This window comes from Corylus avellana, chromosome ca2 (assembly GCF_901000735.1).
Source record: "Corylus avellana chromosome ca2, CavTom2PMs-1.0".
Lineage (NCBI taxonomy): Eukaryota > Viridiplantae > Streptophyta > Magnoliopsida > Fagales > Betulaceae > Corylus > Corylus avellana.
The window spans coordinates 515159-540867 of record NC_081542.1 but is presented as its reverse complement, the minus strand read 5'-3'; the positions used below and the strand labels follow the sequence as shown (position 1 = coordinate 540867).

General features: G+C 37.5%; 5 protein-coding genes and 1 pseudogene across 5 annotated transcripts; 3 read left to right on the top strand and 3 right to left on the bottom strand.

Moving 5' to 3' along the window:
* Positions 1–58: 58 nt before the first annotated feature.
* On the top strand, positions 59–3274 carry LOC132171877 (plant intracellular Ras-group-related LRR protein 4). Its single transcript, XM_059583288.1, has 5 exons — positions 59–384; positions 580–1254; positions 1498–2411; positions 2502–2704; positions 2966–3274. Exons 2-4 carry the CDS (start codon positions 648–650, stop codon positions 2655–2657), a joined length of 1677 nt encoding a protein of 558 aa, XP_059439271.1. The 5' UTR covers positions 59–384; positions 580–647; the 3' UTR covers positions 2658–2704; positions 2966–3274.
* Positions 3275–6553: 3279 nt separating this feature from the next.
* LOC132171320 (mitochondrial phosphate carrier protein 1, mitochondrial-like) lies at positions 6554–10212 on the bottom strand. The gene is made up of 6 exons (XM_059582607.1): positions 9741–10212; positions 8921–9270; positions 8793–8836; positions 8189–8403; positions 7971–8095; positions 6554–6990 (listed from the first exon to the last, which is right to left on the bottom strand). The coding sequence occupies exons 1-6, from the start codon at positions 9882–9884 to the stop codon at positions 6936–6938; spliced, it is 933 nt and encodes a 310-aa protein (XP_059438590.1). The 5' UTR covers positions 9885–10212; the 3' UTR covers positions 6554–6935.
* Positions 10213–12777: 2565 nt separating this feature from the next.
* On the bottom strand, positions 12778–13828 carry LOC132172974 (transcription factor DIVARICATA-like). Its single transcript, XM_059584540.1, has 2 exons — positions 13515–13828; positions 12778–12994 (listed from the first exon to the last, which is right to left on the bottom strand). The coding sequence occupies exons 1-2, from the start codon at positions 13826–13828 to the stop codon at positions 12778–12780; spliced, it is 531 nt and encodes a 176-aa protein (XP_059440523.1).
* Positions 13829–15447: 1619 nt separating this feature from the next.
* Positions 15448–18354, top strand: LOC132172373 (monosaccharide-sensing protein 2-like; annotated as a pseudogene).
* Positions 18355–19167: 813 nt separating this feature from the next.
* On the top strand, positions 19168–22158 carry LOC132172465 (uncharacterized). The gene is made up of 6 exons (XM_059583975.1): positions 19168–19348; positions 19621–19681; positions 19841–19976; positions 20094–20421; positions 20996–21124; positions 21251–22158. The coding sequence occupies exons 1-6, from the start codon at positions 19261–19263 to the stop codon at positions 21742–21744; spliced, it is 1236 nt and encodes a 411-aa protein (XP_059439958.1). The 5' UTR covers positions 19168–19260; the 3' UTR covers positions 21745–22158.
* Positions 22159–24190: 2032 nt separating this feature from the next.
* On the bottom strand, positions 24191–25417 carry LOC132171183 (RING-H2 finger protein ATL8-like). The gene has a single exon (XM_059582432.1). It carries the CDS (start codon positions 25085–25087, stop codon positions 24470–24472), a length of 618 nt encoding a protein of 205 aa, XP_059438415.1. The 5' UTR covers positions 25088–25417; the 3' UTR covers positions 24191–24469.
* Positions 25418–25709: the final 292 nt, after the last annotated feature.

Genomic DNA, 25709 nt, shown 5'->3' with positions numbered 1-25709 from the left:
TATGTATGACCAAGCGCAGAAAACCCGGCGCAAGACAAAAGTTGGGGGGTGGGGGGGTGTAAGAGCAGATCTCGCTGACTCGCTGATAACCGATCAGTCATTATCGATTTCACGGTATTTCGATCAACTGATCGCATTTTTCAGCACATTATTATTGGAATTTTTCCAAAAAATTTCAAATTTGTATACTTATAAAAAGAAACAAGAATCCGCCAAAGGGAATCGAGCGAGTACAAGGAAGATTGAGAGAATTAATGGAAATAGCTGGATTGCTCAGACGACGGATGAAGGCTCTGGATTTCCGTTCAGGTGAAGAAGCCCCTACCCAATTGCCTCTCTTTCTCCAAATTACATAGCCGCCCCCTCTCCGTTCGTCGTACGGAGGTAACAATTTGTTTTCCCCTCTCTCTCTTTCTTTCACAGAAAGTGTTACTCCTGTAATATAAGGAATTTTGAATGCTTTACTTGGCTTTGAAGTTGGAATGGTTGTTTCATTGATTAAGCGGAGTAATTATTTGTTTATTAGCTTAGAGTAGTTACCGGTGGATGCTTCTTCGATTTTGATTTTTTGGATTGCAGACAAGGAGCATAAGGAGTATTGGAATTTGAAGAAAAAAGAAATCCGGGATTTGAACGGAGGAGGAGAAATGGAATCGCCAGTGGACGTGGTGGTGGAGGAGATTATGGGAATTCATAGATCGTTGCCGGCCAGACCGGGAATTGACGAGGTGGAGGCGGCTAAGGCCTTGATCAAGAACGTGGAGAAAGAGGACCAAGCGAGACTCGATGCCATTGCGAGGCATACCAAGAGCCCTGATGTACCGGAGGAGCTCTTCATGGTGTTGCAAGAGATGCGCAAGAACTTGTTGTTTTTCCAAAGCAAAGAGCAGAAGCGGGAAGCTTTGAGACTGCTCGACCTCGACAACCTCCACTCCCTGTTCGATGAATTTATTCAGAGAGCTTCCAAATGTCTGCCTTCCACGACTTCAGGCTCAGGACGCCGTTTCTCTAATGAGCCCAAATTTCCTGCGCCTACTTCTACTTCTACTTCTACTTCGACGTCGACCTCGTACTACTCCGAGAAAGAACCCGTAAAGACTTCTGAATTGTTCACCAGAGATGACAGCTATGTCACCAAGGCCAAGTCAACGCTCTACGCGGATGGCCTTGGGATTGGGATTGGGATTGGCCACAGTGTTTCGTCCACAGCCCAGATATTGGATCCTTCTCTAAAACCTCCTACCACTTCTTCAGGCAAGTCTTCTCTGCATTTTGATCTTGTTCCTCTTCTTTTTCATTTTCGGGTTTTCTTTTTTAACCTGCTACCCTAAAACAACTGTTACTCTTTTTTGTAACTGGTTTAGGTATATAACTGAGTATCTTAAGGTTTGGCTGAGATTCGGATTAAATTGTTCTGAGGAGTGTAATAACTAATAAGATTGAAGCAAGAGTTTTATAAGATTATCTATTTACAAAATATAATTGTGGTTTTTGTAGGTCAAGATGGAGAAAAATTGAGTTTGATAAAGCTTGCTAGTTTAATTGAAGTGTCTGCAAAGAAAGGCACTCGAGATCTCAATCTTCAGAACAAGTTGATGGATCAAATTGAATGGCTGCCTGACTCAATAGGAAAGTTGTCGGGTTTGATCACCCTAGATTTATCTGAGAATCGGATTGTGGCCCTACCAGACACCATAGGAGGCCTTTCATCCTTGACAAAGTTGGATTTGCATTCGAACAAGATCTCTGAACTCCCAGATTCTGTAGGAGACCTCCTTAGCCTGATCCATTTGGACCTTAGTGGAAACCAGTTATCATCTCTGCCTGCTACCTTTGGCAGATTGGTCCGTCTTCAGGAGCTTGATTTGAGCTCAAATGGGCTCTCTTTGCTTCCTGAGTCGATAGGATCACTTGTTAGCCTGAAGAAATTGAGTGTTGACACGAATGATATTGAAGAAATTCCGCATACCATTGACCGGTGTACTTCACTAAAAGAACTTCATGCAGATTATAACCGACTTAAAGCTCTTCCAGAAGCTGTAGGGAAGATTGAGACCCTTGAGGTTTTGTCAGTCCGTTACAATAATATCAAACAATTACCAACGACAATGTCATCTCTATCAAGCCTGAGGGAGCTTGATGTCAATTTTAACGAGCTCGAATCAGTGCCTGAGAGCCTGTGTTTTGCAACCACACTTGTGAAGATGAATATAGGAAACAATTTTGCGGACCTGAAATCTCTACCAAGGTCTATTGGGAACCTTGAGATGCTTCAAGAGTTGGATATTAGCAATAACCAGATACGGATGCTTCCAGATTCCTTTAGGATGCTCACAAATTTACGTGTACTACGCGTGGAAGGAAATCCTCTGGAAGTTCCACCAAGAGACGTAGTTGAAATGGGTGCACAGGTAAGTTGTGTCTATTGCTTACGTTATTAGGGTTAGAGAGTAGCTCTTGCTTCTACCCGAAAGCTCATTAATGGGTTATTACTGCATCAGGCTGTTGTTCAATACATGGCTGACCTTTTTGAGAAAAGGAAAAAAGTGGATGTTAGACCACCATCGGTTAAGCAGAAAAAAAGCTGGGCTCAGATCTGCTTCTTTTCCAGGTCTAACAAAAGGAAGCGCAATGGTGCAGATTATGTGAAAGCCTGATTGATTACAGCATTGCTGACTAGAAATGTGACATCATCTTTCTGTTGGTAAGCTAGCTGTTGACTTACTTTCTGACCAATTTCTGTGTTTTGACCTTATAAATAGAGTTGAGAGGATATATTTATCATTTACAGTAGATTAAGACCATGGTTTAGGCTCTTTTACCCTACCGAGCTAGTGTTACCATATGCACTCAGGACAGGAGTAGAGCATAAGTAATCAAAATAGATGGTAACTGCTAGGGTTGATGCTCTCAAATATGTGACATTCCTTGCTGCTGAATGTTTTCATCATTATTTTAATTGCAGGGATATTTGCCATTGGTGGGTCGACGAGAGCGGAGATCTCGCTGCAATGACTATGCATCTGGTGTGCGTGGCTTTGACTTTTATATCTCAAAATGTAGATTTCTTTTCATCTCCCACCCTTCCCACCTTTTTTTTTTTTTTTTTTTTCCATGATTTTATTCTCTAGTCTGTTCTTCTCTATTGTACTGTTACTATTTCTGTTACCATCGAGCATGTACAATTTAGGCGGAAAAAAGCTTGGGAAGATGGGGGAGATAATGTTGTAATCTGTTTTTCTCTTCCATTGTTGATGAAATTTGAGTTTTAACATTTCTAGCACTTCCAGCAGAACTCGTCAGAATATATTTCTTTGTGTATTTCATTCATTAGCATATGATGCTAATGTTGTCGAACATTGTATTTTACTGGGCCTCTGGTCAAGGCCTTCGTCTATCCTTACAGTGAAGGAAGTTGTCCCAATCTGCTTGTGACTTTCACAGTCAGGATATCTACAGCGGCAGCACAAAATCCTCAATGATGTCTTGGAGCCTGGCCTGTAAAAATTGACAAAATTTTTGTAATCAGCTATGCTACTACACCAGCAAGTTTGACCCACTTCTCGCCAAAACCATAGTCATTTGCAAAGCCGAAGCACGTGTGTGATTGGAAAAGGATCTATGTGCAAGTCAAGTTTTCAATTTCAATTTTTTTTTTCTCTCTCTCTCTCTCTCTCTCTCTTCCCCAACGCCTAGAAGGCTAGAAGTCATAAAAGTTCTGTATTGTTGGCTTACTCTTAGTACTTCGCTAGACATTATCATCTTCTTTAAGGTGCGATCAAGTGTATACCATTACAGTTTCATCGTAAGACTTTGAATATTTGCAACTTGAAAAGCAAAGGCAAACCGTGCATGTTTAAAATATGCAAAACAGTAGAGTGTGTTATGTTTATGGTATGCAAATCCTTATACAAGGTTCGAGTGATATTTATAATCTGCATACAGTATTCTAGTTTTGACCGATTAAATCGTAGGACTTGATTTCGTAAATCCTAATTTGCCGGATAATATTTTCCATATGCATCATAGAGCTGTCAATTTTTTATGCAATTCCTAAAGCAAAATTAATGCGTTAGGGTTGAGGGGTTTGCTTAATTAAAAAAAAAAACAAAGAGTTGGATTAGGGTTGAGTTATATAATGTTATTATACTCGTGTTTTGACCCTACCTAAATTCGACACGTGACATAAAGGTTAACAAACTTTTTTACACTACTTGCAAACCCGACACGAAATTAACAAGTTAGGGTTGAGGAGTCCGACTCGTTTAATTAGATAGACCGAATTAGAGTTGACCTATATAATTTGATACCATTGCTTCAGCACAAACCGAACTTGACACATAAACACAAATCGTCACCACTGCCAATAAACAATGAGAAGGTAATTCAGTTGGCGATCTCTCTCCATCCCCTTCTTTACTGCTGGGCCAAAGGCCGAAGAGGTTGAAAACCTATTATGAGTTTTTCGGAAGGGACGTATAAAAGCAAATACTTATTTGCGGCAGTGAAAAACTAGGAATCCTCAATAAATTCAAGTGGTTGGCATTTGTCTAACTGCTTGAAGAGGTATTGCCAAATGCCAATTATCTAAAATGGGAATCTTGCAACCAACCTCGCCGATCACTTGTCACATCATTGGAAGAGTTACAAATATCTGAATTGGAACCATGTAACTGATTGGTTCGAAAATAAAAGGCGTATATGAATTTAAATAATTGCACATTCAGGTGTCTTTTATATCATTCTCCTATATATAAAGATGCTTATTTATTTGTACATGTAGCATCTCTAAATTAATGAAGGTTCCCGCAGACCATAGAGAGGTAGTGGCCTAAACACATTAAGTACTAATAATAATAATAATTACTACATAATATTGTATTAAGTTGGCTTTTCTTCATTTGAAAAGTTAATTATCTGTTTCCAAAAGATATCATATATTTTTCAATACAGCTGGCTAGCTATTCTTAAAATTAAAATCATTGGTTAAAAGCTATAAAACTTAATGAATTGGATAATAGTTAGATCGAACCTAAACCTAAAAGTCCCTTATAAGCTTCTTCAAGCAACCTCTTCTATCAAGTCAAACAGTACTGCCTATTACAACGCACACAGTTTCTTTATTTTTTATTTATTTATTCTTACATGTATAATTTTTTTTATGTTATATATATATATATATATATTTTATTCAATCGAAACAGTATTTTTATTTTTTATGTTAACTATACGTGTAGATTTTTTTCTCTCTCTTTAGGGCCAGGGGAATAGTTAGTTGGAGGATGTTAATGGGTTGAAAATACTGGTAGATCCAATCTTGATGGTAATTTGAATTTTGGAATTTCTTGGCTTTATGAATTGATGATAAAAGGTTTTGAAGAATTTCATGTATATATATATTTTTAATTATTTTTTATTAGTTATTACTTGGTGTGTGCTTTGGGTTGTGTATATGTTATCATAATTTTGTTCGTAAAATTGTTGTGACCGTTGATGAGCTTCTTCTCATTGGTATGCAACGCAGTGATCTTCTTGAAATTCTTGTGGGAATGTCGTGAAAGAGAAAGGGAGAGGGAGAGAGAAAACACTTTCATGAATAAAAAAAAAAGGTTGAGCGAGAGAGTTTTTGGCTTTAAAGAATATTTAGGGAGAGCTGCTTGGGTACAATTAATATATAGCTTCATGATAATTCAGAGAATACGTTATTTAAATTTTTTAAATGTTATGTTAATATATTCACCATGTAGCAACATATATACTATTAAATCTATAAAATAGTTCTTCTTTATTACAATTGAAATGGAAAGAATCATATATCAAAAGTGAGTTGAGTAAGGAAATGTGGAAAAGTATGAAAATCGTATGATTATGATAATTGCATTTAAATCAAAGTTTTTGGTTCCTGATGCAACACATTTGGTACATGGAATGACCATTCCTTTAGGATTAAGAATAAGTATTACTAACAATACAATTATTTGGAATATAATTTAATTTAATTTTTTTTTTTTTTTTTTTGTGATAACACATGATGTTCTCACTAAAATTAAATCAAAATCCTTAAATACCCAAATATATATATATATATATATATATATATATATATATATATATATAATTAATATTCTATGGGTGCCCGGATACCCTAACAAAAACACCATGGATGGCGTGATCACCCCCAATGTTTTGTTAGGGTGGTTGGCCACCTCTCTCTCTCTCTCTCTCTCTCTCTATATATATATATTTTCATTTTTTGAAAACTCCATTATTTTCTTCTAATAATTACCATTCATCCATTTAAGAGAATAGCTATTTCCATGAATGGTGGTGCAACCAAACCAAACAAAAGAATGGTCCTTTTATAGGAATATCCATCCCATTTCATTTTAGATGTCTATTCTACAAATCAAACGTGTTCTAAGAAACCAAATGCTAACACAATCGTATGATGAAATGGTGGTTTGGTGGCTTCAGATATGTGATTTTGCAGGAGAAGAAAGAAGACCATCTATGGCTTGAAGCATAAACAGGAATGTCAATCATTCACCAAATTTATGAAATGTAGATCGGCATAAATGAAAGGGTGCCAGTCCAACCCATTTCAACAGCCTCCTAAACTGTAACCGAGCAGTATTAGCAATAATATACCAAATATGAAGAAGCAGCCTTGTATATAAATTTTACATTGCAGAAAAAGCTCTAGGTATCCGGCCAGATTGCAGATGTAGAATTTGGAACTCGTAAGTTGAACTACGAGTTCCCACCATCCTTCTAAGTTGAACTACATGATAGCTTTTAGCTTCCAAGTAGGTGATTTGTCTATAAAAATAAAATTGTTGCATCCAAAAGAAAACTGATGGCAAAGAATCAAAAGTTGCCATCACAAAAGTCCTATGGTACTGTCACTGTGTGTTGGATGTGAAGATTACATGATCTTAGGCTGCTGCTCCATCTACTCTGATGTCAGTTGTAACTTCTCCACTAGTTGGCCTGTATAATTTCATCGCAAAAACCATGTCATTAAACAGCAGTAAACAAAGAAGAAAGATTGGTTAAAAACTTCGAATTTTGACAATCTACATGGCAAAACGACTCGTGTCTGTACAAAATACCTCATGACTACCATCTACAACCCTTAGCGTGCCAGTTCAACCCTGAGATGCACAAATCCAGAACTACCTTATAAGTCATGAAACTATAGCTGGTCAGGAGCTCACCTCCTATGCTACTCTTTTCTAACATATTATGGCCAAATATGCCAGCACCCTTTTTTACAACACTGTTGGACACACACTAGGGTAGAACCAGTATTTTTTGAGTGGGGACTCTGAACCTAAGTAAATAAATAAACACATAGATAGAAAGAGTAGAAAGCTAAATCATCTAGTCATCTAGGAGTGAAAAAGTCATCATTGATGGAGCTATGGTATAAAAATTTTAAAACATTTTGGGGTTGCCAAAGACCCCCCCACCCCAACTTATAAGGTAGGTCCACCCCTGGACACACCTATGCCTCTAACAAGAGATATTTCCAACCATCAACTGCATCCAACACACCATAATTCCCTTCTTCTAACTGCATCCATGCTTTTTTCTTCCCCCAAACCAAAGAATATGGCCGATGCATGCCACCATGTCTGTGCATCAGGCACTTTCTTTGATAAGAACCTGAAATGTAAAATACTGGGAATATATACTTCAAATTTTTATCATTGCGGGAAGTTCACACCAGAGATAATCATGATTGCTGGCTTAAAAAGTGCAATGCTTGATGCCAATGCCTCAATCCCCTATCAAACATATAAACTCGTGCCTCAAAGGCACTCAAGTCATGATTGACAGACCTAAAGAACTATCAGAAACTTGGGCCTAAATTATACAACACATCATTCCAAGCACATAAAAAGGAAGATAGTTATAATTGGGGCCAAAGAGAGGGAGGAGGGGAGGGGTGCATAACACGTACTTACAGTCCACTTAGAACTTTGATGGCATCATAGAATAACCATTGCAAAGTGATTGCAGGTCCGACCAACATTATCCTAATAGGAAGACTTCTTGTAAACAAATTGAAAAGCCCAATTTTCTTCACCACCTGCTCATGTGAAATTGCAGATTAGACCTAATTCGGTTCCCTAATTATGTCAAAAAAGTATCACCAACCAATAGTGTAAGCAAGTGACAATACCAGCATGAGGCTATCAGCTTTTTTGTTATAAAGAGAAGCAACAATGTTGTCAGCAGGATTGGAAATGAAGCTACCAATGGATCCGGCAGCATAGCCAGCCAAACATGTTACTCCAAGCTGTTGAATTTTTGAGCAATCCTGCTTTCTTTTCTGAACAACCTTTCGATAAAGAAAATCAACAGAATGCTCGAAGGTCGAGAACATTACTATGGAGACTGCCCAAGAAAAATTTCAAAGGATGAGCATGTAAAAGGAACATGAACAAATTAATAAGTTACTAACTTATACTTTCAAACAACTTTTAAACTAATATAATGGTGGTGTTTATATCAGAGTGACTTTAATACGAGATTTGTACTTCTCAATATCAAGCATTATTTATTCAAATGTCTCGCAGCTCATACAAGATTTACCTATGTTGTTCCATTGAGCAATCTCATGGCCTGTGGTCCAACTAAAAGGAAATGAAGATTTGCAAGTTACTCTCAAAACCTACGTCTAGCAGAAAATTTCACAGTTCCAATCAAAAGATGATTCATTTAAATTAGTAGTGCAAACATTTAGCAGAATAGGAAAACAAATCTGCAGGAAATCAGGGAATCACATGGAAGATTTCGACCCCAAAGTGGCACAAGTCCCCTGTAAAATCTGCAATAGGATATCTATCAATAGAATAGAAACATGGCAGAAGCTAAAATACAAAATGGAAATTTATGTTACAAAAAAGCTTACCCAAGGAGGCCTTCTGATGCAAATAACTTGGGAAAGCCATCAAGCAAACCCTTAGCAAAAAGGGGCTGCGCTTGAACCCGTACTTTAACCGCTTCAAATGGGCAGAGAGCTATATTGGCAAATACTTCAGCAGATGCACTGCTAACAAAGAAAATGACACTTCTGTTGTGGTCTACCAAGATATTGGAGTAGAGACTCTTGAAGTATTCATATAGACCAAATCTACAGCCTCCTTGAACACCATATCCAAAGAACTTGCCAGCCCAACCTCTCCACAGGGCAGAAGGGCCTTGTTCCCTCAATAGGGTAGTGAAACATGAGTAAATGCTGTTATACTTGACTGGGTGCACCTATAAATACCTCTAAATCCATTAAGCGTCCAAGCAATGTATAAATAATATTTTTCCTAGAGAGAGTCACCAACAGAGCTCATGGGACATCCCCATTTTTAATTTTTTTGTAAGTAAGACATCCCCATTTTTAGACAAGAGAAAATCACATCAACAGGCAACAGAGACTATTTATATTACACAGTCAAAGTATCAATACGAATAATCACTAGGTGGGTGTTGTCGCTGACATAATACATAAGAAGTAAAATTTATTTGCACAAACAAATAAACATTCAATTTTTATTAGCAGAGATGGACTCTTAAGAACGCATATATTGTTGAAGCATCAGCAAACAAGAATCAAATATCATAAAGGGAAGGGGAAAGAGCAAAAGCACACACATTCCTCCCCCTCCTAGAGAAATCAAGATAAAACTATAATTAAAAAAAAATAAAAAAATAAAAAAAGGTGAGGGAGAGAGAGAAACCTGCATGTTGACTTTCAAGACATCGAGAGGAGTGATAGCGAGATGGGTAGTGCCGGCACTGAGCATTCCTCCGACGGCGCAAAGCCCGAAATACCCATATGGTTTTAGTTCCTCGCTTACTCTTCTTCCTTCAACCCCTCCCATCCTGTTTAAGTTTCTCTCTTTCTCTCTCTCTCTCTCAATGTCTATATATTTCTTCTGCTACTACTCTTAGCGACTGCAGACCCCTCTCACTCTCTTTCTCCCTGACCCTGAGAAACACAAAGCCCCCATTTTTTAGTATTTCACTGGCTCACTGCGTTAAGAGAAAATTCCTGCATCCGTGTCTTTTTGCACACACAAAAGCTATATTTTGTTCAGTCCTATGATAGATCTCCCCCTCCCTTCCTCTGCTAATAGGATACTATGTTTGTTATGACAGACAGATCACTTGGGAGACCGCAGTTCCAAAAACGCAGGAGGCCACGTTTGGCATTAGCTATCAAGGTCAAGAAAACAAAACACGGCGTCGTGTTATAAAGCATGAATCATGATCAAATTAATTTTTGGCATGAACTTGGACTTAAACCTAGGCCTCATTATTATTATTTTATTTTTTATTTTTTATTTTTTTCCCTTGACTTAGTTAACAAGAAACTACTGAAGGATCTGATTTAGGTGCGGTAGAAGAAGATCTTCTGTTAAAAAAAAGAAAAAAAGAAGAAAAAAAAATCAACGGTCCAAATTTAATCATGATCTCTCTTTCTCGTGAAAAACCAATTGAAGGTATGAATCTTTCCTCTTCTATATCTTTACCTTCAACGCATAAGGAGGGCATACAGAAAAATAAAAGGAATAGATATTAAATAATGTTGGATTAGGGTAAAGTTGTTTTCCGACAAGGATTTTTGCAATTAAAAAAAAAAAAATCAGAAATAAGTGATCTTTGTGCTTTGATCAATTCTTCGAATAAATTGATTTGTTTGAATCTGTTTTCCATGACAAAAAAGGAGTTATGATTAAATTTGGATTGTTTGAATTCAATACTGATCTTAGATGTCATGTTAGAGAGCAAGTACTTGGGAGTGCGAACGTGTACATATATATTTTTTTTTAAAAAAAAAGAAGTCTGCAACTCCATGGGTCTGTGGAATTTAGATTTGAGAAATGTTATATGCACTTTCAAGTTCATGCTTCCAATTGTATATTCTATGGCATGACAGTAAAAATCACAATTGAATTTAAAATCTAAGGGTGATTCATTCAAATCTAATAATTTAATTCACTACCTACCATGTCAAAAAAAATGTAAACTTGAAAATATAAACGGAAGAGTGCATGTACCATTTCTTGCTCCACTGGGTTTCAGCTTTTTGCTTGTTGAGCTTGGATCTGACAAGAGCCCATATGAGCTTGACCCATATTTGATTCTGCCATATTTATTATTAGTACAGTATATTATATGGGTTTAGGTTAGATTCGTTGGATGTAGGAACATTAATCGTGGATATTAACCATAAGCAAGTCTTCCAAAGACAATCTTATATTAGCTAATATTCCTAATCAACGTTGCTTAAATCCTAACTGCCTTCTCTCTAGAATTTTCCTCTCTCTCTCTTCATCTAAACAATACTAAAAAGAACTTCAAAAGGAGGGAAGATTTAGATCTAGATCTTCCCTTCTCCCCTTTCATGGTAGTAGTGCTCAGCATCTTCTCTGTAGGCTCCACCGGTCTCCGTTTCTGACGGGTTGCTTTAGATCTAATTTGTAGATCTAGATTTAGTCTTTTCAACCTTAGATCTGATCATTTTCTTCAACGAAGGCGTATCTTTCGAAAGAATGTTTACGATGTTGTGCTTCTTTACTGCTGCTTGAGGGGGTTTTTGTTTTTGTTTTTTGTTGTTGTTGTTGTTTTTATTTTATGGTCCTAGCCGTTGGGCTGAGGACGTGAATAATGCTTCTGGTTTTCGGGTCGAGAGAGGAATGATTTAGGTGTGAGTATTTTGCTCATACCTAGGAAATGGCTTCCCGTGCTCCCGAAAGGAGTATGCTTTAGCAAATCTGTTCTTTTATCTGAAGATCGAGCTGAAATAGTGGATGTTTGACGACATAGACATGTTCATTGGAAGATCTGTTATGTTTTTGAATTTTTGACGTGTAATCTTTTAACTTCGGCTATGATCTTGCAAAATTGTATATTCTGTGATTGTAAGAGATTTTATGCTCTTAACCACTATTAATGAAATCAGATTGATTTTCCCTCAAAAAAAAAAAAAAAAAAAAAAACAACGTTGCTTACTTCCACTTGTTTTGGCGTAAAATATTTTTTGAATATATATTTTGTAATTACAATATTATAGATGAAACAAAGCAACAATAAACAAAATATTGATCAAACTAAAGAAGATAATTTATCATTTGCCCAAATAAGTATTGGGGGTAATTTTTTTCTTCCACTTTTGCCCTCACTTCAGACCGAGAAAATGATGCTTATACCCTCCTAAACCCTAATCCAACACATGAAAGCAATTTAAAATGAGGGCAAAAGTGGAAGAAAAAAAATTTAAAATAGCACATGACTTGCATATGACCATTGACTGTCAATTTTAACCCATTTGACTGACGGAATGAGATTTTTTGTCATAAAATGGTAGTTTGATGGGGTAGTTCATGTGGGGAAAGTGCTAAAACACTGTAGTTCATGGAGACAAAAGATAATTACCCCTAAGTATTGAGTTGCAAGAACACCCTTTAAGAGAAGTGAGCCTTACAAGACCCTCTCACAATTATGTGCCTAAATTGCAAACAATATGAACAGTAGAGACAAGAAACCACATATAAGCCAAGGGATTATGGCCCCCTATATATATATGTGTGTGTAATTTTAGGCTTTTATTCAAATAAAAAAAAAAAAAATTCAACTGAAGGTCTTTTAAAAAGAGAGAGCGAGAGAAAGAGAGAGATTGGCAATAAAAAGTGAGTGAAGACATATATATAGAATAGATGCATAATAATATATGAGTAGATGAGGGAGAAGAGTGAAAGTAAGTAAAAAGCTTTATTGGTAAGAAGGGGGTGCAGAAGATGAGGTTGAGCGGAAGTGGTTGGACGTGGAAGCTGAATGTAGATTTTGTTTGGCTCTGGACTTTTCAAGGCGAAGAAAGTATTTCTGGGCATGACTTGCAACTTGTGATGGGCGCTTTGACTCCACAAAATGCCTTGAAATGCTCTTCCAATCTCCCTTACCGAACCTCTTTAAACCTCTTTCAAACAACCTATTCAAGTCATGCCACTTATAAATTCATTAGATTAATTTCTTTTTTAATTACCAAATAAAATAAATTAAAATTATAAGACACTATTTATTAATTAACAAAGATTATAGATATTAGAGTTGTAATAAGAATAAGTGGGTCATAATCATATATATATATATATATATATCACTAAATGGAGGGAAATAAAATAATTAACAACCATTTTTTTAAAAATAAAAAATAAAAATTATTTGACCACCACTAATTAATTTCATGCATCATCATCTTAATTAATTAATCACAACATTAATTAATTCTCCTGCATGTGCAACAGAAGCAACATTAATATATAACAGATTCACATTTTTAAATTCTCCTCATCAATCTGCCGCAAACATATATATATATATATATAGTTGTACAAATGTTTAGCTATTTATTGTTTTTGAAAGTTTTGTTATCCGATGATTCCGATCGATGCAAATTAATTAAAAGAAGAAGAAGAAGAAGAAGAAAGATATTAAAAAAAGATACATACTCATTTTCTTCCTTGGTCCAAGGCACCCCTCTTCTTCGTTTGGGTTTAGTACTAGTGTTGTAGTGGGGTAGTGGAATGGAACCAGCTTCAATCATCTCAATATCTCTAACCAACATTTGCCACTGAATCCTCACTTGGGCTTCAGTTTTCCGAGGGAGCCTTGCCGCTATTCTTTCAAAAGGGTTGTCACAATCAAAACCCAACTCCTCCGGTATTATCGCTCTCTCGAATATCTTTATCTCCTCAAAACTCCACTCCGTCTCCGTATCTGCTGCTGCTTGCTGTATATTTCGCAAAAATGGAGCTGCTTCCATTCTTCAAAACAGATCTATCAACAATACCCACATTAATTCATCTCAACTCTCTATCTCTCTCTCTTGCTACCGCTCTCTCTCTCTCTCTCTCTCTCTCTCTCTATATATATATATAAATGAGGTGGCAACCTTAACCCTTGGACCCAATAATAACAATAATATCAGATTTGGATTATCAATTATTGAATTACTTTAAATTTTGAACAGTTGAGCGAGAGAGGGTTTGATAAGGTTCACGATTTTTTTTTTTTTTTTTTTTTTTTTTAGCTTTGGTTTGAAAAAAATGTTTTGTTAGAATATATTTGAATGACTCTAAAGTTAGAGATTCGATTAAAATTAGATTAACTTAATTTAGGAATTTAATTATGATTTGATGATCCTAAATTAAGGAATTTGATTATAAAATTACATTTATATGCAAACTCTACAAATAGATCATTATGTATTGTAAACTATTCATTCAATAAAAGCATAATATAGTCCTTAGGGCTTTATCTGTAGACGTAGGACGTCATTGATCGATAAAATCTTTTGTGTCTCTTTTATTTTAATTCTGCTATTATTTTATTTTTCCATTTGATTATGAATTTCTTCATTGATATGGTTTCTATATTTAAAAAAATTGTGTTTTGAATTGTTTATTAATGATTTTGAGAAAAATGTACTGTTTTCTGTTGTTGTTGTTGTTTTTTTTTTAAAAGAAAAAAAAAAATTGTTTTCAATACTACTATTACCAGATCGACCAGGCTTAAATCCTGAGTATTAATAATTGTTGTTAAATTACTAATTAATTAAATATATCTTCAAGTCAACTATATTTATAAGGTCCACACAGAAAATGGTAAGAAAGCATGTCAACCATATGTACCGTACCAGCTTTGGTCGTTGGAGTTTTTTGTGACATCGATCATGTACATTTCTTGTGTACGTCACCTTATAGATGGGGCATATAAATCTTTAGAGGTTGTAATTAATTTAGAAAATTCGTGTATTTAATTCACGTATTACACCCTTGTAATTAAGCAATAGAAGAAAATGAATGATCAACAAGTACTAATTGGATTCGATCAAAACGACAAATTAAGCAAGAGATGAGGAAAAACATAAGAGTGATTAATTAAGAAACTGCATCGATCATATTAATTAATTTTCATGTATTTCTTTCTCTCTCTTTTAGCGTTCCTTTCTTTAGTCCTTAATTGAAATAAATTATAGGCCGGACCAAATCTTTATATATGGATCAATTTCCTATATATTTTAATTGAAGTTTTTATATTTATATTTCTCTTCTTTTTTACGTACATTGTAAATTGTAATGAACTGGATGGATTGGGGTGTTTGCATTAATGCATGTTGCCCTCCCTCAGTCCCTCCTATATATTTTAGATTTTATTTTCTCTACATTTTATAGTTACATATATTGCTAAAAAAAGCAACAAAAACAAAGCATGCGCGTTAACGTTCCTCGATCGGCTGTATGCCACTGCATTCGGTCTTCCGTTGGAACTGCTGGTAAATGCTAATACGTACGATGACTTCTATCTCTATCCTGTCATATTGATAATTGAGCTTTCACAAAGTTTTATCTCCATATATCATATACACATTAATATATGAAAATGAGCCAAGTTGTGCTTGTAGCGATTGCTGCTGCAATAGGGAACCTGTTGCAAGGATGGGACAATTCAACCATTGCAGGTATCTGTCATCATTTACGTACGTAAGTTTGATATCTGTCTCAGATGAGATGCCCTCGATCTGGTTTCAAATTTCTGAATCTTAAATTTGTTCTCAATCTCATCATGATTGAGATTGACCGATCAGAACCTGGAATTCGAACACAGAATTCAGAGGATCAACTGCGCGCTGATTGGCTTCTGAATTATGGATATTCTATGTTATACATTGCATGTCTTATTAGGATCGATGCAAGATAGCATTTAATGGATGAGTTGTAAAAAAAAAAAAAAAAAAACATGTTGGTCATCTCTCATCTTCTGCAGGAGCTATTCTTTACATCAAGGAGGAGTATAATTTGGAAACCGAACCTACAACTGAAGGCCTAATTTAGCCATGTCTGTTGTCGGAGGCACTGTAATTACAACATTTTCTGGGCCGGTGTCTGATCGGCTTGGACGGCGTCCTATGCTGATAATCTCTTCAGTTATGTATTTTATCAGTGGTCTCATAATGCTGTGGTCTCCCAGTGTCCCTGTTCTTCTTTTCGCGAGGCTATTAGATGGCTTCGCAGTCGGTCTTGCGGTTACTCTTGTTCCACTTTACATATCTGAGACAGCTCCACCTGAAATTCGGGGACAATTGAATACCATTCCTCAGCTCACTGGTTCTGCTGGAATGTTCTTGTCTTACTGCATGCTGTTTGGAATGTCGCTCTTGGACTCACCAAGCTGGAGATTGATGCTTGGTATTCTTTGTATTCCCTCCCTGCTTTTTTTCGCTTCAACGATATTTTACCTGCCAGGCTGCCTGAATCTCCACGGTGGCTTGCTAGTAAAGGGCGGATGATTGAGGCTGAGCAGGTGTTGCAAAGACTACTCGGCAGGGAAGACGTGACAGGTGAGTTAGCTCTGCTGGTTGAAGGCCTTGGCGTTGGGGCTGAAGCATCTATACAAGACTACATAATTAACCCCGCTAATGAGCTAACTGGTAACCACGACACAGCTGCAGGGGAGGATGAGATAAAGTTGTATGGTTCTGGCCCTTCTGGAGAGGGTCTCTCGTGGGTTGCCAAACCTGTGAATGGACAGAGTCCTCTTGGTAATGGAAGCATTGCTCTTGTGGATCCTCTTGTGTCTCTCTTTGGTAGTGTCCATGAGAGACTCCCTGAGACAGCTGGAAGTATGCGCAGCCTGATTTTTTCAAACATGGGCAGCACTCCCAACTTAGGAGAGCATGATGCTAAAAATGAAGAACAATGGGATGTTGAGAGACAAAGGGATGATGATTATCAGGGCTACACATCTGATGCCAATTTAAATAGCCCGTTGCTCTCACGTCAAACCACCACCGATATGGATAAGGACATGATATCTCATGGTAGCCATTTAAGCGCCAATGCTGGTGAAGCAGTCAGTCATGCAGATATTGGTGGGGATTGGCAACTGGTGTGGAAATGGTCTGAGAAAGTGGGTGAAGATGGGAAAAAGGAAGGAGGATTTCAAAGAATTTATTTGCACCAGGAGGCTGCCATTGGGTCTCGGCATGGGTCCCTATTGTCAGTTCCTAGTGCTGCAATGCCTGAAGAAGGTGAATTTTTTCAGGCCGCTGCTTTGGTTAGTCAGCCAGCTCTTTTTTCCAATGCTTTAATCAGCCGACATTCAATTGGACCAGCAATGGATCAAGCACCGAAAACTGTTGTTAAAGGGCCAAGTAATTGGAGTTATCTTCTAGAACCAGGAGTTAAGCGTGCATTGTTTGTTGGGGTAGGACTCCAAATGCTTCAGCAGGTAAAAAGTTGGTATATGTAGCAGTACTGGTAATCCAATAATCCATGATGCCACTTCTCTTTTCAATTCAAATCTATATGTGGCTCAAGGTTGACTGGGTCCGGTTCCAAATTATCCATCTAAAGTAACTAAAATTGTCTCCTTTTTTTTATCATGAATTCATTAATGTTCATTCCCATTGCATCCTGAAATTTAATTTCTGTTCCCAGTTCCAATTTCAAGGTATATTAATAGACAGGCCAGGTATCTTGAAATGGAGTCCATGCTTCTTCTTTACTTCATATGTTTATTCCTAACATTTTTTTTCTTTTTGTGTTGTCTTGGCAGATTTCTGGTATAAATGCGCTTCTCTACTATGGTCCTCAGATCCTTGAGCAAGCAGGTGTTGGAGTTCTTCTATCAAATATGGGGATAGGTTCCTCCTCTGCATCTCTCCTGATAAGTTCTCTAACAACATTCTTGATGCTTCCTTGTATAGGTCTTGCCATGAGGCTAATGGATATAGCTGGCAGAAGGTAATCACAAGAACAAGTGATTTTGAAATGGAAGTCTAATTACATGCTATATATATATATATATATATTATATTAGTCTACATTATTTTGTTCTTGCAGATCGCTGCTGCTGTACACAATACCAATCCTAATAGTGTCACTCATTGCCATAGTGTTTAGCAGCATTGTCAACATGGGCTCTGTCGTTAACGCAACAATCACCACCATTGGTGCTGTGCTCTACACCTCCATCTTCGTCATGGCCTTCGGTGTAATTCCCAACATCCTTTGCTCAGAGATCTTCCCAACTCGTGTTCGAGGCCTTTGCATTGCTATCTGTGCTCTGACGTATTGGATTGGAAACATCATGGTCACCTACTCTACTCCTCTTATGCTCAAATCCATTGGCCTAGCGGGTGTCTTCAGTCTCTACGTTATTGGCTGCATCACTTCATGGATATTTGTCTACTTGAAGGTTCCTGAAACGAAGGGCATGCCTCTAGAAGTCATTTGTGAGTTCTTCGCTGTGGGTGCGAAGCAGCCTGCTGATGCTAAGGACAACTGACTTGATTGTCCAGGACTTTCTCTAACTATTGCTTCATTTTGATTCTCCTGGAAGGCTGGAATGTCAGCCGCCAAATTTTTTCTTAAAAGATTTGTTCTGTCTGTCTATCTGTCTGTGGGTGTGTATATAAATATTAAATATATAGGCAAAAACTTTCAACCAAATCATGAATCTGGCATTGAGATTGCCCTTTCTAATGCACACATAATCAACATTCTAATTTCTTATATGTTTTGCATTGTAGATATTGATAATTTGTAATGATTACAACCTTTGAAAACCCAGTTGCATAAGGGTAACAGAGATTAGTGAACCGCTTACATTTCATTTTCTTCACATACAAGTAAAAATCAGTCACTAGATAGGTGATGGAACTCAGTTTGGATGCCCAGAGATGCACCAACGTTGTCAAATTTTCAATCAAGGCTCTATTCGATTAGGAAAAAAAAAAAAGTCTCTATATATATATTTAGATGATTTGAACGATTTCAAATACAAATAAATTCTTATTGAATCTGTAGGACTCAATTGTAGTGATATATAAAAATAACATTTCTCACACAAAACACCAATATTAAATTATTAATCAAGTGATTATGTGAAAAATGTAGCATTGATTTTTATTACCGTAAATATTTTAATATTAATATATATTGAGATGCAAAATCACACGCTCTATTAAAAATTTATATAAAAATAAAAAATAAATAAATGTAAAAATCATATATTTTTAAAATGCATATGAATTTAATAAAAATAAAAAAAAATTTCCTTGAAAGAAAACTTGTCGAATAAAGATATTGATTTAAGACGACGAGAGTCGCCGTGACAGTCACGCGTCGCAGCGCTTCCCGTAGGTAGAAAAGCCGCCGAGCGAGAAAAGGAAAGCGAAAGACAAAGCTCAAAATGGGTGAAGAAGATGGGGTTTTGCAGAACCGCCCCGGCATCCTCATGGTCGGATCCTCCAACGTCGGCAAAAGGACCCTCCTCTCCCGTAATGTTCCGTTTCTTTTTCTCTTTATTACCTTCATAGATAATGGATCGGGTGCTCTGTATGTTGGATAGCCGGTCCAACTTGGTTGCTTTCTCTTTATTTTACTGCTTCTGCTCGATCTTTGATTGCTCTTCGATGCCTTTCTTAGTTTTCTTACAAAAAGCATATTGTTAAACGACTCAGAAAACCCCCCTATACAACGCAAGTGTTCAATTTTGTGCATAATCAAGTGCCTGATTTTGATGATTTTAAGAGCTTTTTGTCGATTGTAGGATTACTCTCTGTCGATTTTGAGGATGTTTCTGAGTCATCGTCCGAAGTGCTCGTCCATGGGTGCGATTCTGGGTTACTGAAGTTATTACTTTGTGCAATTTTTTTTTTTTTTTTTTTTTTTTGCCTTTTCATTTTGGGATTTCCAAAAGCGCACATTATGTTGCTGTAAACAGCTTTTTTTTTTTTTTTTTGACATGAGTGATGTTGGCTCATCTTCAGCTGGACCATCGACACAAAGTACTACACAGCTGAGGTCTCTGTAAGGATGGCTCATCTTCACGATGAATTCTCTATTGGGACACTGCCGTTGTTCAACCGCTTGGCTGCCTTGGTCATGGTTTTTGACATGAGTGATGTTGGCCTCTTCCCGTTTGACATCCTTGCAACTTGTTTTCTTTTTTGCAAATTGCAAATGCTTCAATAGGTGATGGGTTTGATTCAATATATGTTTCTTATCTTCCATTACATGCAGTTGTCATCTCTGGCTGCACTTAAGGATTGGGTAGCTTGCACTGACATCCGAAATTTTGAGATATTGTTATGCATTGGGAACAAGGTGGATCTCCTTCCGGGCCATCCAGTTCATGCTGAATACAGAAGACGCCTGCTCAGGCTTGGGGATGACTCCGCCGATCCTTATGACGAGTTTACTGGATACGGGATATCTGAATCTGAAGGAAGTAGTTTATTGGGGGATGAAGAACCATCATGGGAGATTAGGAGGTCGTGTTTGGAATGGTGCACTCAACACAACATTGAATTTATCGAAGCTTGCGCCTCCAATGCTGATTTTGACAAATGTAAGCACATTCTTTGCCTTGAGTTGCAATTGGCTAGCTGGTTTGCAATCATTTTGATTTCTGATGTTTCCCTTCACATGTTGCAATTACAATATATATACATAAGTGAGGTATATGAAATACCTTGCTGCTCAATTGGAAACATGACTTTTTTCTTTCAGAGTCACAACCGTTGTGACAAACTACTACCTTGCATTGTTGTTATTGTATTACTTTGTTATACTTAAAGCCGTTAATTTCATAGAACCTGTTATGTGAAAGAGGACCATTATTGTGATGTTACATGGACATCATCTTTTGTTAAAGATATTTTACTGATTGAGAGGTTTAAGGAGAACTGGATAGACTTTCATTTCATGTATATTTTTTAATTAGAGTAAGAGAGAACATGATGAAGTCTTTTTCTAGATAACGTGATGATTTTTCACAATATAAAGGGATGGAATTGGCTTAAATAATATTTGTAAGCTACAAATAATGTACAAAGATACTCTCACAACTATATATTTCTATGTGTATATATATGTCTATATAAGAATCCGTTCGCTCTGAATAAAGAAGCTGTTTTTGACAGGTTTATCGGTTGATGGTGATTCACAAGGAGTTGAACGTCTCTTTGGTGCTCTTTCTGCTCATATGTGGCCTGGAATGATCCTCAAATCTGGGGATAAGATAAATGAATCGTCGTTACCTGAAAAAGAAGGTGCTTTTTTTTTTTTTTTTTCAGAATAATAGTAGAGTTTACTTACTCGAAAAAAATTATGTTCAGGTTGAACTGTTACTCGCTAGTTACATGGCTAAATTTTTTCATCCCATCCTCTCTGTCCAGAGTTGTCTTCAGGAGAATCTGATTTTGAATTGGAGTATGAAATCCTCTCTGCGGGCTCAGCTGAACCATGGGAGGACACAGATAACGGATGGGTTTCTGCAAGTGGTAGTACTTCAAGCTCAGATATGGCAGGGCTTGCTGCTCAGAATAGCTCTGTCAAGGAATGTGATCTAGAGAACTTAACCAGACCTGATGAAGAAAAGTTGCAGCCTTCGACATCGGTGGCCCCATTGCAGGATGAGAATGACCAGGGTGCGATACCTGATGAGAACGACCAGAGTGTGATACCTGATGCATCTGAGCAAGCTGCGGAGCTGGATGAGGATACACCTTTTGACGTTGAGGATTTGGAGCAGTTGATGTCTGAGATTGGGAACATGCGTGAAAGCTTGAGATTGATGCCTGATTTTCAGAGGAGGGAAATGGCAGCAAAGCTAGCTATGAAAATGGCTGCTATGTTTGGGGGTGGCAGTGATGATGATGAAGAAATTTGATCCATTTATGGGATTACCGCTCTGCTGGACTGTGTAATCACCTTGAAACATGATCGTCCCAGAATATCTTTCTTGGTGTCATCCATGAGCTGATATTGGGAAGGCCATGAGCAGTCTTTTTTTATATACAAAGCTCATCTTCTGGGTTGCTTTTTGCTCTAAGATGGTTAGTCAGGATCTGATATGCATGTGATGTGCTTAATCAGTTAGACCCCAACATTGAAAATGTTAAACATGCTTATTGTAATAAACTACATGAGTGGGACTTGGGAAGATTAACTAGATGTCTTTTAGAGGCATTTATATGAGAGTCCTGATGGAGGGTTATGTAATGATGGTTAAATGCTATCATATATATATATATATATACTGACAGTGATAAGAAATATTTGCCAAGTTTTAAATGTTAATTTAGATTGTCTGTAATGCCTCCGAATGACAGTAAACTTTGCCTAGTTTTACATGTTAAGTAGATTGCCTGTATTGCCTCTGCATTTGCTGAATTTTTGTGCATGGATTGCTTGAAAAAAAAAAAAAAAAAAAAAAGTAAAAAAATTGTGCCCTATAAAAAGACAATAAAGCATTTAAGGTGGGATAGAAGGACTTGTTTATTTAAAATTCTTGCCTGTGTTATCTTTCTTGTACTCTCTGATATGCACATCACGCGGAGAGAGTAGGTGCGATGCTATATTTTGATGTTCTCTTTATTTTGTATAAAAGAAAGGGTTGAGTAGCTAAAAGTTGACTCACTTTTTCCCTTCCAGTCAAGCAGAAAGGTAGTATGCAGGCGAAGACATCGGGTAAATGGTAGGGGAAAGTGGGCAAAGAAGCACGAAAAATAGGTCTTGAATGAGTCTGAGGCTGTTGACGTGGTTGCAGAGAGAGAGCGACATGAAAAACAAGTAAGTTGGAGTATGGAGGTAATATGTAGTGCCCTTTTTAATCATTTCTAGCAGGAAGATGGAATCATGGAAGAACCCACATCGGCTCTCTACTTTTCCTCCTGACCTGTTTGAGATATTTAGACAATCTCAGCTTATCTCTCGCTAGTTGCTACTTCCTGGAAAGATAACCTCGGATTTAATGGTGGGTGGACCCTCACCTGAACTAACAAAAAGTAGGAGATAATATTGCCCTCTCGAGGATAAAGCAAATCCAGCTCCAGCGGTCTCCAAATTCATCATTTAGGAGGGCGACTTTATTAGATCGGATAAATGCGGAAGGTATTCGCAAGTCTACCGCATCTCTTCCTTTTTCTTTTTCTGTTCTTCACCATCTCCCTTTACTTTATCTGTCTTTATCATGATTTTATTTTTGGACAAAAGTTCTGCTTGTTTTTCTTTGTTTGAAAAAGTTCCCATGTACTCTTATAATAACTCCAAGAAGCTTGAGTTTCAAGAAACATAAAGATTGATGCTTAGGGAAAAAAAAAGAAAACAATACATTATTTATTGATTTCTAGCAAATAGAATAGGCTTTGGTTGCCTTTTTCATCTCCGGTGTAATTAGCTACACAAATTGTGTGTGAACTCATCCCCATCACCCATCTCCTCCATATAGATATTAATATAGGTTAGGAATTAGGATTCCTAAATTTGTTTCCTTTACAAACAATGTGATGGGGCTCGTAGGCCATTGGCACCTTTTCTTTTTTCTTTTTTTCTTTTCTGACTTAATAATTCGCCCTTATTCATGATTATATTATTTATTTTGTTTTTGTTTCTGGGGTATATTCATGATTGTATTAGGTTTAAGAATAATCTTTAAAGGCTTAATTATAATTGCGTTTAATTGGATTCTTAGTGACAATCAAGTCATGTTGGCAGAGTTGTATTGGCTGATTGCTTGGTGGGATTCCTGATGATAAAAGTTACAAATGAGGGACCCCTTCACTAAGAAGCTCATACTAATTCAACTTTATCAAAAAGGCGACAAAAAAAAAAAAGATAGATGCTTTCTTCTTTTGTTAAAAATACCAGAGCTGTCTCTGCTTTCCTAATAAGAGTAATGCCTCCGTTTTTTTTTTTTTGTTTTTTTTACCTGTTCTCATAAGAGGGAGGGGGCGAAAAATTGGCCAAAAATTCAAACTAATGACCTCTACCTCTCAAGGACGAAATGTCTTTTTTTCTTTTTTTTTTTTAATCCAATCCATCACCCAGCCTGTACTACTTCTTCGCTGTCCGCTGAACATGGAGATTGGAGGCCTTGAATACATTACAAATCCAATTAGCGGGTCCAAGATTCTCAAAATAGGGAGAATATCATTTCATGAATCCAGATTGCATTTTACGGTTAGAGGATGTCAAGGATAGATTAGATTAGATTAGATTAGATAAGATAAGATTGCTTTTTTAAATGATGCAGATTTTTGTTTAATAAATTTCCTCTCTTTTTGTCCGTTTAAAACCCATTCAAATACCAGGATTACCAATACAAAAACCTCCGCAGAACAAAACAAAAAGGAGCACATTTTAGATTGGCATGGTCCTGACATGAGACACCATAATAATACCCAGTTGCTCAAAGCCAAAGGAAAATCAAAAAAGTGAGCACACAGATTTTGGGCAGCAACAAATACTGCGGAATTATCCTTCTCATATTTCTCGCAATTAACTTGAGGAAATGAAAAAGGAAAAAAGAAAAAAGAAAGAAAAATTCTAAACATGGTTGAAGAATTATTGGTCTCTATATACATGATGGCGATGACCAACTAGTGTAGTGTGTTCTAAGGCAAGAAAGTAGGAGTATTATCAGCGTTAGAATTGATGGTAATGGCGGTGAAATCTTGTCTGGCCCTCGACTCGGCCTGCGGCGGAGTTTGAGCAGGGGGAAACTGACCGCACTTCTGGCACCTAGACACCGCCAGGATCTGCCGACAAGAGGGGCACGAGGAGTGGGAACCGAGCCACGTGTCGATGCAAGAGACATGGAAGGCGTGACCGCACTGCGGCAACACCCTGAGCTCGTCCCCATCCGCGAACTCTCCCAAACATATGGCGCACTCGGCGGCTGCCCCCAACTTTGGGTTCTTGGCGTTGTCCGACTCGGACGAGTCGTAGGTGAACTTTGGGAGAGACTGGAGCACCTTCTTCTTGAGGCCCTTGTTGGCTAGAGCCCGCGCCGGAGAACGGGTCGCGGCGCTTCCGGAGCCGCGGCGGAGCCAGGCGCAGCGGGCCACCGCGATTAACCCCACGACGCATATGAGGGCGCATAGCAGGGCGGCCAGTATGACAACGAAATCGGACTCCACTGTGACCGCCTCAGGAGGAGGAGCCGCCGCGGACGCGTCGAGCGTAGATGTGTTGGTGGTTGCGGGAGTAGTTTGAGTTAGAGAGGGAGTCATTGTGGCTCATACGGTTTGAGCGTGTCTGTGTGTCAAGTGTTTGAGTGTGGGTGAGGATTGTGGGTTTGGAAGAAAAGAGTAAATGAATATATACGTAGAAAGAGGGTGGATCAGGATGTGGGTGATGGTACTGTGTCCTGCTGTGGGTGGGTGAGTGGGTGAGTTAGGTGGTTTCAGTTCGCCTCATGTAAGAACTCAAAGTGAAAAAAATCTCTCACAAGAGATAAGAAGATACTCGATCAGCATACACACGCTGAAAGAGAGAGAAGAGGTAGGCCAATTCGTACTCGCTGGGTCTGGGTAGAGAGCGACGCGCTCTTTATAGAAGAGGACAAATAACACAACAAATTTGCCTACACCCTGCCTGAACCTGCTGCTATGTTTTTTTTTTTTTTTTTTGTTAATTACTTTCTTCATGCGCCATACAAATACAGAGTATAGATTCATATTTTTGGTATAATACTGTTTACTTACTTGTATCTGATGTTTCTGGTTTTTTTTTTTTTTTTTTTTTTTTTCTTTCTGTACTTAATTATTATAGGAGGTCCCTCTTGCACCGCTGATTAATTACACCATCTTCTCATGGCATTGTGTAGTTTTGATTGAAGTTCAGAAATTTGAA

Coding starts and splice junctions, on each gene's coding strand:
- LOC132171877 (XM_059583288.1), top strand. CDS start 648: ATGGAATCGCCAGTGGACGTGGTGGTGGAGGAGATTATGGGAATTCAT. Junction 1,255..1,497: donor ACCTCCTACCACTTCTTCAG/GCAAGTCTTCTC, acceptor TGGTTTTTGTAG/GTCAAGATGGAGAAAAATTG. Junction 2,412..2,501: donor TAGTTGAAATGGGTGCACAG/GTAAGTTGTGTC, acceptor TTACTGCATCAG/GCTGTTGTTCAATACATGGC.
- LOC132171320 (XM_059582607.1), bottom strand. CDS start 9,884: ATGGGAGGGGTTGAAGGAAGAAGAGTAAGCGAGGAACTAAAACCATAT. Junction 9,271..9,740: donor TCTTGAAAGTCAACATGCAG/GTTTCTCTCTCT, acceptor AGGTATTTATAG/GTGCACCCAGTCAAGTATAA. Junction 6,991..7,970: donor ATCAAAGTTCTAAGTGGACT/GTAAGTACGTGT, acceptor GAAATTATACAG/GCCAACTAGTGGAGAAGTTA.
- LOC132172974 (XM_059584540.1), bottom strand. CDS start 13,828: ATGGAAGCAGCTCCATTTTTGCGAAATATACAGCAAGCAGCAGCAGAT. Junction 12,995..13,514: donor TGGACCAAGGAAGAAAATGA/GTATGTATCTTT, acceptor TGACTTGAATAG/GTTGTTTGAAAGAGGTTTAA.
- LOC132172465 (XM_059583975.1), top strand. CDS start 19,261: ATGGGTGAAGAAGATGGGGTTTTGCAGAACCGCCCCGGCATCCTCATG. Junction 19,682..19,840: donor TCCGAAGTGCTCGTCCATGG/GTGCGATTCTGG, acceptor GCTCATCTTCAG/CTGGACCATCGACACAAAGT. Junction 20,422..20,995: donor CAATGCTGATTTTGACAAAT/GTAAGCACATTC, acceptor TGTTTTTGACAG/GTTTATCGGTTGATGGTGAT.
- LOC132171183 (XM_059582432.1), bottom strand. CDS start 25,087: ATGACTCCCTCTCTAACTCAAACTACTCCCGCAACCACCAACACATCT.